This window comes from Rhagoletis zephyria, unplaced genomic scaffold (assembly GCF_001687245.7).
Source record: "Rhagoletis zephyria isolate East Lansing unplaced genomic scaffold, Rhagoletis_zephyria_1.1 Rzeph_scaffold_01632, whole genome shotgun sequence".
Taxonomy (NCBI): domain Eukaryota; kingdom Metazoa; phylum Arthropoda; class Insecta; order Diptera; family Tephritidae; genus Rhagoletis; species Rhagoletis zephyria.
Genome location: NW_016158716.1, coordinates 97,883 through 110,232, shown reverse-complemented (window position 1 = coordinate 110,232; position 12,350 = coordinate 97,883). Strand labels below are relative to the sequence as shown.

At 35.2% G+C, this 12,350-nt stretch overlaps 1 protein-coding gene across 1 annotated transcript in view; it reads left to right on the top strand.

Annotated features, from left to right (window-relative positions):
• Nucleotides 1-6,532: 6,532 nt before the first annotated feature.
• Nucleotides 6,533-12,350, top strand: part of LOC108364681 (uncharacterized) — a 98,483-nt gene continuing 92,665 nt past the window's right edge. The window contains exons 1-2 of the mRNA XM_017618463.1: nucleotides 6,533-8,867; nucleotides 9,248-9,314. Coding sequence (XP_017473952.1) covers nucleotides 7,055-8,867; nucleotides 9,248-9,314 — 1,880 coding nt within the window. The 5' untranslated portion in view covers nucleotides 6,533-7,054. The remainder of the gene's footprint in view (nucleotides 8,868-9,247; nucleotides 9,315-12,350) is intronic.

Genomic DNA, 12,350 nt, shown 5'->3' with positions numbered 1-12,350 from the left:
GGAAAACAACTTTTATTTTAACAAGTAATTTTAAAGAAAAAACGAAATCGACTTCAATTCTCATACACAAATTTAAGAGTTCCGTTCATTTCTAATTTTGTTTAAATTCGATCATTGGATCATGAAGTGATTAGCGATAATCTTAAATTTTTATATGAGAATTGAAATCGGTTTGGTTTTTTGCTTCAAAATGACTTGTTACTGTAAGTATTCTTTTGAAAATGAGTGAAAGTAATGCGATATTGCATGTTTCAAGCTACATAAATGAATGAGTTATAACGAAAAATCTCATATCTGCACAATAAGTTTTATGGGAGCTATATGTTATAGTGGCCCGATCTTTGCCTTTTTTTACTGTAAGTATTCTATTGATAATGAGTAATAATAGTGGTTAGATTTTTCCGGTTCCGAAAAATGATTAATGCATTTTAAAAATAACTCACCAAATTTCAGTCGGACTCGTCGTTCTGATCATATAACTATACATTTTCATGGATCTATCTCTTCTTATTCTGGTACTTACAAACGTCGCACCAAAATTATAATACCATTTCATGCTCATGAAAGGTGCAAAAATTCAAACTTTAACATAGAAAATATTACCATGTACGAGTATGGACATGTACGACATGGCGTATGCGTAACATTATTTTCTACTCCTATTTCATAAAAAAAAAAACCGATTGCCCATGTTCATTAGACCATTCAAAACGATGGATAAGCAACATCGATTATCATCGTTAGTAACTTGATTTTTTAGCAAAAGAACATGCTTTAATAGAAATGAAAAAAATATACAAAAGATTTATTATTTTTTATCTTTTCCTTGTTAAAATTTTAATTTATTTTTCATAAAAAATGAAAATATACATATCCATAATCACTACCCAATATTAAGTTTTCGTGTTTCGGCGTTTTTTTTTTTATTTAAAAAGTTGAGATTTTCCCTGTAGTATTATTAATGAAAATTTTTGTGGAAAAACAACAATAATTAAGATTTTGGTAGAACGTCTTGCATAGTGAAACCAAAGTCTAGTACCAAAGTTAGGCGAAATCGCTTAAGCAGTTACTGTGGTAAGTTTGAGCTTTAGGACTATAAAATCATGGAAAAAAGATTTTAATAGCCAATTTCACGAAAGCAACTTAAGAGAAAAATTATTTTAATTTTTTTAATTTTATATGGATATTGACAGAAAATAAGAAATCATTTTCCGTTTAAACTGCCGTCCATTAACCTTTTAGCAATTGTGGTGCCAAGGTGCGAGGCCTTTGACTTTGTAATGCGAAAAACGAAACGAATTTGAATAACACAGTTTATTTGCAAATAAGAAATTACCTACACCTTATATCCTTGTCTTCGTTGCCTGTTTAAAAATGTATGTAAAAATATTTACTTAAGTGCGAATGGCAATTTGTTGCTCTTAATAACTTAATCGGCATGCATGCTTCATAAGTCAGTACAAAAATACACGAGTTTGAAAAAATTTTAGTCTAAACCGGAAGTTAAGCGTTTATGGCAGTGGACACATGCCATGTCTGGCATAATGGATACAATATCCGTTTCACAACTGAGTTGTGTGGTTAAAAACTGGTCAATGTTTATTCATCGCGTGCAAATCACCCGGTGCTAATTGTTGGGCGTTAATACTCGTAATACATGCAGGCATGTAGTATATGAAGTTGTGTGAGAGAGAGAGAGAGCACACCCTATAGACTATAGCTTGCTGGTAGTCGATTGGTAGGCTCGCAAATAATTTGCATATTGAAATATGAACTTTTGCTACGCTGTAAGACTTAAACGGGGCAATTACATAAATTTATGCATTTTTTCGAAGAGTGTGAAAATAGCGATAAGGCAGTTTAACACTACTTATGCGCATACATACATTAATAAGTGTATGTATGTACATTAGGCTGCATCACCAAAAAAAAGTTGCGCTTTTTCTGCCGGGATTACAAAATCTATTATATTTTAAGACTTCCACCAAAATATTTAAAAAATTAAGATTTACGTGAGCTGGACCGATTTAAAAACACCATTTTTATAAATTAAAAATAGTTTCTTAAAGAAAAAAGTCCCTTCAGATTACAAAATAGATTACGTTTAAAAAATCTGTATAAAAATATTTAAAAACCTGTTCGACGGAATCGTAATAATACGATTTTTGATGCTGTTTTTTTTTACTTTTTTTCAAAGATTGATTCACGAAAAGTTTGAATAAATGGACAAAACCTATTCTGATTTAGACTTATGGGATCTCAGTAGAAAGGTATTTCCACACTGTTTTTGTTTCTGTCCAAAAAAAAAAGTCATTCGTGTCCCTTTTTTTCAAATACGAGCACATCTTAATTCAACTTTAAATGACGTTCGTTCATCCTACCTTTCTCTTTCATACCTTGAATGAGTTTATTACCCAAGAAATAAAAAGGGTGAGAAAATACCTTTCCAATGATACCTCACAAGTATAAATCGAAAGAGTTTAGATTCAATTATTCAATTTTTTTTATAGCAATATTTGAAAAAAGTTAAAAAAAAGCACCAAAAGTCTAATTTTTTAAGCTTAAACCGTTTTGTCATTTGAGGGTGAATTTTTGAAATAAAAATCTTTAAGAAACTGTTTTTATTCATAAAAACTCCATTTTTGGAGGTATTTTCAAATCGGTCCAGCTCACATAAATCTTAATATGTTTTCCGAAATATTTGGGTGGACGTCTTAAAATATAATAGATTTTATAATTCCAATGGAAACACAGTACCGATTTTTTTTGTATAGGGAGTGATTCAGTCTAATGTACATACATACATTTGTACATAATTTTTCATATGGATACATGTATATACATATTTTAAGTATTTACATGTACAGACTAATTAGCTGATAATATTTAATATAAATGTATGAATCTTTACTCCAAGGCTTGAAAGGCTGCCATTGTCAATGATTAAAAAAAAAGTAGAAAAAGATTAACATTTTAACGCTTCATTAAAAATAGCTTTCCACTTTGTCAAATTTAAAATAACAGATGAACTTTAATACTTATCAATTGCTCCACCATCTCTGATCCATGTTAAAGTTAATTCTCGTACAGAAGTTGAGTCGAATTGGCTTATATCTCTGAACTCATGAGTTAGAGTACAACAGCACAACAAGCTTTTAGGCTTTCAGCTATACAATTCAGCTATTGCTGAAAACCTGAAAAGCGAGGAACGCCTGAAAAGCTTGTTGCCGAGCGGCGCCGAGCGAAGCAACTGAATGAAGGGAAGCGGAGCTTTTCTAATGGACTCGGCTAGAAAAATTCCACAAACAAATACAATACAAAAGATTACTTGTAAAATTCGTTTTTGTTTGAATATTTTGATACATCGTTTGCAGTAGCGTCATGAAGCTGAAAAATTAAATAGAAAATTTCAAATGCAAAAATTGATTTGCTTTCAGTCCCAAGACGTTTCTGAAAAGCTTGCTGTATGAAAACTTTCATATAGCCACAGTAATTTGAAAGCTTCACTCAGCTCGGAACGTCTTCGCTTGGCTCGGTCCCATTTTCTGTGTGAACGTACCCTTAAACTTTTGATTTTGTATGGAAAATATGGTAAAAAAAAATTTCGAGTTTTTTCGAAATTTTTCCATTTACCTGGCGATTTCTTCAACTAATTTTAATCTGATTACTACACACTATTTGTAATCAATACTGCCGTTCTCTTACCTACAAAGAAAATTAGAATTTTTTATGTACATGTATGGTTAACGTTCGTATCAATGCTTTTAATAATACGTTTTTGGAATCCAAAAATTAATACTACGGTTTTTTTTTCAAAAAAATACAACATTTATACCTTTTTGTTGCGTACATTTTTTAATACACGGGGACATCTTGACCGGTTTTGAGTGTTTCCCTTTCGGTTGTTTAATGTTTACAAGCTTGTGTACAAGCTTTATTTTATTTGATAACTGTAAAAAAATGCATTTATTTTTAAATGGAAATACTGCGAAACGCAATTTCTTCGCGGTAATATACAGTTTTTTATTCGAAACGAGCGTTATGTATGGTACATATCGCCATCATCAATGCAACAGGAAAAAAAATTAAAAGAGCTGACTGATTAATGGTTTAAGTAGGGTTGCCACTTTCATTCATAAATGGTTTTAAGCGGCGTTTAGCACTAAACCAAGCCCAACCTACATGGCGTATGAGCAACTTTTTGTACAATTTAAAGCAATTGCTTACCATACCACTTCCTAAGCAAAAAAACAAAAAAAAATCACCGTACACGCATAAGTCTACAGTCTTTTTTGCAAGGGCATTTAACAAATTGTATTCTTTTTACTATTTTACAATGTAAAATTATGTGAGTAACTTTTTGCTGGATAATTTAACCAACTTACTCCTGTTGGAACAGGTCTTTTTATCATTTTTAAATGAGTCTCAGGAAGGTTCATGAGTAGTAAGAGCACCAAAAATGCTTACGGCCAAACTCGCTTAAAAAAGCTGTCAAGTAGGCAAGGGCATTTAACAAATTGTATTCTTTTTACTATTTTACAATGTAAAATTATGTGAGTAACTTTTTGCTGGATAATTTAACCAACTTACTCCTGTTGGAACAGGTCTTTTTATCATTTTTAAATGAGTCTCAGGAAGGTTCATGAGTAGTAAGAGCACCAAAAATGCTTACGGCCAAACTCGCTTAAAAAAGCTGTCAAGTAGGCAAGGGCATTTAACAAATTGTATTCTTTTTACTATTTTACAATGTAAAATTATGTGAGTAACTTTTTGCTGGATAATTTAACCAACTTACTCCTGTTGGAACAGGTCTTTTTATCATTTTTAAATGAGTCTCAGGAAGGTTCATGAGTAGTAAGAGCACCAAAAATGCTTATGGCCATACTCGCTTGAAAAAGCTGTCAAGTACGTGATCATTTACTTATCTACGTACAGTGGTGGCCACATAATTAGGGTCACTACTTTATTACTTGCTTTGACCATTTAATTATTTTTAATTTATTTCTTTTACAAAAATAAAGTTATACCACAATGAAAAACACGAAATTCACAGTTTCAAACCTTGTACGAAATTTATAAAAATTCGCCAAATTTCAAGAAAACGGTCATTAAATTTTCCAACTTTTTAATCGGAATTTCTAGAAAAAATTAAAGTATGCAGTTTGGTAGCTCATTCAATTTAAGTCAAATACTGTGAAAGTTTCAAGCGGCCATGAACAAAAAAAAATCTCGAACATACTTTGTATGTATGTAAAAAAAAATGCGTAACACTGTCAGCATCAAAAAAGAGTTGAGTTACATGGTCACATGGGGGTTGAAATTTGATTTTTTCCGAATTTCGAACATTTCCCAACCATTAAATTATTCGACTCGAAATTCGGTGGTACAAATTCACTTTATTCCAATTTTTTACATTTTTTTTTACTGCAAATTTAAAAGTTATAACAAAACAAATAAAATTCGCCGCGACGTGAAAAAATATTTATTAGGAAAACTCCAAAAATATATTAAATGTGTCTTATATTTTTTTTAAGTATTAACTAAAAAAATTTGCAAAATGTGTATAGAAAATAGTTTTCTGAGACGTATAATGCGATTAGTTGACGAAATTTTTACTTCTAGAAAAAACGCGATTTTATCCGAATTTTAGCACCACAAAGTTCGATTTTGATTTTGGGGATTGCTGTTTTGCAAATAACGACGAAATTTGATTACTTCAAGAAAAGTGCGATTTTATCCGAATTTTAGCACCACAAAGTTCGATTTAAAATATTGCTATTTTGGAGCTAAAGTTCGATTAAAATTCAAATCTCGAAGCTTCGAATATCGAATTTACCCATCTCTAGTATAAACAATATTTTTGTAAGAAAAAATCAAAATGCTTGTAAAGAAGTAGTGTCCCTAATTATGTGGCCGCCACTGTATACATATTGTGTATGTAGTGAACTCACATTTACTCGTACTAGGAATGGTTATTTTTCTTTCTTTCCACAATCCATTAAACTTCCCTTCCGTACACATACATACACAAGTACATATCGCACCCTAAATCAAAAAACGACACAACTCAAAATTTTTCAAAATTAATTTTTTCTATGAAACAGCTCTTCGTCACTCTCTTCTCCAACTGCTTGCTTTGCTGGCCCCGCATAAATGGTTTTGGCCGCTCCTGAATTTTTGGAAGTTTTTGAGTTGTGACGGTTTTTGATTTAAGGTGCGATATGTACACACATACAAACATATGTGCGCATTCCTTGAATTGTTTTCACTTAACATATTTTGCATTACGATTACTTTCTGTATTCGTTTTTTTTTTCTTGTGTATTCTGTTGTGTAACAAATTTTGCATTTCACTTTCTCTCCATTTACAAAAGCTTAATGGAAGCGGAAACAATGACCTTCCTTCAGTTGACATACACAGACCGGTAATGACATGTACATATGTACAAAGAAACATACATACATACCTATTTATATACATATGTACATAGGCGTAAGGCCGCATACAGTCGTACATGAAACTATACAGACATTTAAAACTCGGCTCAAAACCATAATTTTCATCGATCAATATTGATTGTTTTTGCTTGTAAAATTTGTGTGTGTGCCACACAGCTTCTAGTTGACTGTTTTGCAATATTTTATATTTTATTTTTTTCACTTACACCCTCCAGCCGCTTAAGCAGAATTCTACATTGCTTAACATGGCACACAGGCATACAGACATGTAAAAACCGAATTCGCTTCTACACTCACTCATGGGAGATAGCATTTTGCTCGTCGACAATGCGTAATTGTAGGGCGTTTTGTAAGTCTTCCATGGAATTTAGCGCTTAGTCAAAGACGTGGTTTTGTGACAAGACGTTCTCGAAAAGCATTTTCGCGGTACTCTAAAAAAATATTTATATAAAATATATACAAAATCCTATATTTAACTCAAGAAATGTTTTGGCAGTGCATCATGAACTCTACATACGCATAGTTTATTAACTATTTCAAACTTTTTGCAAATTTACTGTGTTTACCAAAAACAAAACACGTTTACGGACCGAACATGGACACTGACAGTGAACGCGAGCGAAGTAGTGATCCCAATCTGATAGAGAGTAGCGATAATCGCACATTTCATGATGGCGACGAAGGCGATGACGTTGATTCCTCGGAACCGGAATACGGGGAGGATATTGGGGATATGCGAGACATTGACTGCGGCGCCGTAAGTGATGTCGAAGATTATGTTGATAGTGATGCAAACGACGATGGTGATGATGACGACGAAGGTGATGATGACGACGATGGTGATGGGCGCGGTGAAAGAGCTTGTCTCTTAGTTACAGATACGAAAAAGGTCAAGTGTAATAGACGTTCGCGGAGTAAGCAACGTGTAAGAAGACGAGTGCAACATTCACGCGTAGAAAGTGTAGAGAAAACGCCACTCAAATCAAGTAAATTGAGAAACAACAATAAAAGTGCCAAACAGGCAGTTAAGGACTTGTCTGAAGAGGACGAAGAGAAAGTACCGCTGACTCTAAAAAAATACTCGACCGACGAATGTCAAGAAGAGCACGTGAAACCGACTTTCGAGCTAGTCGTTGACGAGACTGATAACGCGAAACCTAATCCACCAATTGAAGTGCACACAGTGAAAGTAATAAAAATAAGCGGAAATTTGGGTGACAGCTCTGAGGAAGAAGACGTTGAAGAACCATTTAAGAGCTTAGAATATACTGTGGAGGCAAAAACCACAAATTCAAACGCAATCACCAATTCGTCAAACGTTTTAAGCGATGCCGTACAAGTGTACGTAGAAATCCATGCGAATTGCAAAGAACACACTGCGTTGTTAGAAGAGCCACCCGACTGTGCTGCCAACAATAAATTAGAAAAAGAATCGGTTGCAGGTATTACAACTGCCATTGAAGTGGTGCAAGAGAAATCTACAACAGACGAAGAAGTCAACGCAAAGGCTGAAAATAACGAACAGCAATCGAGCAAACGGCCAGCTCCCAAATCGGACCCTGGTGCCAGCCTCAATGACGACTTTAGCGCCAACAACGGCGATAGCGACGACGACGGTAGGCGCAAAAATTTCGTCGACCAGGTCAACGGCGTAGATTCGACCGCGCAATGTTTAGATACAAAAAGCGAACCAGAAGACGCACGCAACACCAACAGCATCAACAACACAGCCGCAACTGCCGCAACCGCCTTGGCGGACGAAGAAAATTGGCGCGACCGTGTGCGCGAATCCATTGAGTGTTACTACTCTGCGCAGGATTTGCTCGAGTACGGACATCTCTTGAGTAGTGGCCTTAAAACACCGGACATCGAGTCCGGTTACTTTGAAAAGTCCGAATCGGATGTTTCGCGTGATGAAAACGAAACGTATACGAATAGCGTAAGCAATAGAATAAGACAACGTTCATTTTCGAAGCCATACAGTACACAATTGACGAATATGTCGGAGAGTTTACGTTTCGAATTGAATCGATTCAAATCGATGATCGAGTCGATCGAACGTGAACGCATCTATGGCCAAACGTCGGAGGGCAGACAATATACAATCGACTCGGTAATGCGTGCAGAAGAGAGTTATAATGAAGCTATGGAAGCTGAAGTGGCGGAGGCAGCAGAAGCTGTTGCCGATACGGTGTCAATTACAGTGACGCGCGCCGAGTTTGCTGAAGCGACGACAGCTATGGATGTGGATGAAGAAGGTGACATGGATGTAGAGGGTGCAGTTGGCGGCGATAGCGGCGGTGACGATGATACGCGTGGCTATTGGTCTACAATATTTGGACAAGCCAGTCAAATTGAGGCGACCACGCCGGAAATGACGTTAGACGAACGTTATGCCGATATACAAAGTATGCCAAACTGACTTTCTTTTAGAGAGAAAAAGAACACTAAATATTTAAAATTTTTGTTTTCAAATGCACATAAACTTACTACAAATACTAGTTATGTATATACATACATAAATACATAAGCATTTCTAAGTAATTTCATGCAGGTCGCTATATGCACTTCAGCACATTTTTATTTATTCTGCTACTCGCTACTCAACTTAGTACGAATTATTTAACTGTCATCGCTATTAAATTTTCAGCCTTCTTTAATTGGTTAAGCTTGTAGCCTACATGCACACACCCGCACATACATTCACCTATACATACATATGCATGCCGCTGCTAACTATTTAGTCTGCAGTTTTAAATCTCTCACCTTGATTTCTTTATTATTGCAGAAGCACATCGTGCCCTCGAATTATTGGAAGACTACCACTCGAGACTTTCGGAGCNAACACTAGTTATGTATATACATACATACACACATAATCATTTCTAAGTAATTTCATGCAGTGCACTTCAGCACATTTTTATTTATTCTGCTACTCGCTACCCTACTTAGTACGAATTATTTAACTGTCATCGCTATTAAATTGTCAGCCTTCTTTAATTGGTTAAGTTTGTAGCCTACATGCACACACCCGCACATACATTCACCTATACATACATACATATGCATGCCGCTGCTAACTACTTAGGGCCGTTTTCTGATGTAACCTTTAACTTTAAAGCTTACTTTATATTTAAAGGTTGGATTAAAAGTAAAGCTATGTCTAAAGTTAAGCATTTCTATTATCAGTTTATGACGTATGTATCTTTCTTGGTTGTAAACCAATTTAAAACGGGTAATAAAATGCTCTACTTTAGGCACAATCTCAAATTTTAATGTAACCTTTAAATATAAAGTGAACTTTAAAGTTACAGGATACTTGAGAAAACGGCCCTTAGNTAAATATTTAAAATTTTTGTTTTCAAATGCACATAAACTTCCCTGCAAAAAATTGTGCGACTAATCTCTAAAGAGAGTATTCNACCCTGTGGGAAAGACACTAAAAGATACTTAGGATAAATAGAAAACGTTACAAAGTTGCGACTTTAAAAGCACCACATTCAAAAGGGAGTTATTTTTTTGTAGTCTTACAAACTCTTGCCCATAGCCGGCTGTTTTTTTGATTCAAGTTTGAACTCAAGACTTTTGTGTTTGAGCGGGTTTCTTCAGTCAGTACAGAAAGTAAAACCGATCACCATGAGAACAAATGTTGACAAGTTAAGGTTTCTAGATTCCTTGAACCTAAAAAAGATTTCAATTGGCGCGGGCAGATACTGACACCAACCTACGCGAAGTTCACCCAATAAGTAACAGTTTGGTGCCGATTTCGGGTCGGCGCACAACGTGGCAAACGCTTATAATTTAATTTTTTTTTCATTCATTTCTCCTAAACATGGCACAGTGGTTCATCCTGGTAAAACATATCAAACGGCTTACAATTTTTAAAATCGGACAATACTTAAGTACTGTCTATGTGGGTCTTTATGCTTTCCTACTCACTCTTCATGGGGATTCTTGCAAGCAGGAGCGTGAAATAGTGCAATCTAGTGCTCCCAGTAAGTTTTATGTATGTATGGGCTCCTGCGTAAGTCCGCGGGTACGGGCCGGAATATTTGCTGTCAGCACGAACNGCCATGTGGGAAACCCACTAAAATATACTTAGGATAAATAGAAAACGTTACGAAATTGCGACTTTAAAAGCACCACATTCAAACGGGAGTTACTTGTTTGTAGTCTTACAACCTCTTGTCCATAGCCGGCTGTTTTTTTCATGTTTGAACTCAGGACTTTTGTGTTTGAGCGGGTTTCTTCAGTCAGTACAGAAAGCAAAACCGATCACCATGGGAACAAATGTTGACGAGTTAAGGTTTCTCGATTCCTTGAACCTAAAAGAGTTTTCAATTGGCGCGGGCAGATATTGGCACCAACCTACACGAAGTTCCCCCGATAAGTAACAGTTTGGTGCCGATTTCGGTTGGGCGCACAACGTGGCAAACGCTTATAATTTTATTTTATTTTTTCATTCATTTCTCCTAAACAACAATTTTTAAAATCGGACAATACTTAAGTACTGTCTATGTGGGTCTTTATGCTTTCCTACTTACTCTTCATGGGGATTCTTGCAAGCAGGCGCGTGAAATAGTGCAATCTAGTGCTCCCAGTAAGTTTTATGTATGTATGGGCTCCTGCCTAAGTCCGCGGGTACGGGCCGGAATATTTGCTGTCAGCACGAACTCGTGCGTGCATGGGCGATCAGTAAAGTTTCATAAAAGCGCGAATAAGCACGAAAAAGCCCGTTACTAATACTACAAATTTAGATGAGATTTTGTTTTTATACAAAAAGAAAAAAATAGTACACATTTAAAACTCTTTTGATAAGAGAAAAGCAAAAAAAGAAATATTTGGAAACCGATAGAAAAAATAAGATACTTAGTAGTTTTGTTTACATATCTGTACTTTCCAATTTTTCTACTTCCCAGAAAATATATTATAAAAATCTTTGATGTAAAAAATTGATTCGCTTAAGTAAATATACATACATGATAGTTTCTCCAGGTTTTAACAGCTCGTAGTATAAGCTCCCAAAATCTACGGCGTCGACTTGGAATTATGTCTGCCACAGTGAACCTACCTGCATGTATCTTGGTTAGGGGTAGAGTTGCATTGTTGCGCAAGGCTGCAGTAAATCCCATAGTTGGGGAATCTGATATGTTTTTTTTTTCTTTTTAAATATACCGTCTTCTTGCATGGTATACTTAAGCATAACGCCGATTCAGTTCCATCGGTCGAAGGGCTCTTGAAAAGTTTTTTGAGATAGGGCGTTTACGAACTGGCTGTCGAGATAGGTCGATCTTCCACTCAGTAATCGATTTGTCTTTATTTCCCTACTGTCCATATCTAAAGTCCTAGCATAGCATNAAATACTTAGTAGTTTTGTTTACATATCTGTACATAAAATACTTTCCAATTTTTCTACTTCCCAGAAAATATATTGGCTGCGTTTCTTTATACATTCCGGATAATCCCATTTCTCGTCCGGAATAAACAGAATGCCTTTGAAGTATACGTTAACATATCATCAGGAACGTTCTAAAGAATAAGTAAACAAAAAAGTTTATTCCAAACGTTCAGAATGAATAAAGAAATGCAGCCATTATAAAAATCTTTGATGTAAAAAATTTATTCGCTTAAGTAAATATACATACATGATAGTTTCCCCAGGTTTTAACAGTTCGTAGTATATGCTCCCAAAATCTACGGCGTCGACTTGGAATTATGTCTGAACCTACCTGCATGTATCTTGGTTAGGGGTAGAGTTGCATTGTTGCGCAAGGCCGCAGTAAATCCCATAATTGGGGAATCTGATATGTTTTTTCTTATACCTTTCATGAGCATGAAATGGTATTATAACTTTGGTCCGATGTTTGTAAGTACCAGAACAAAAAGAGATA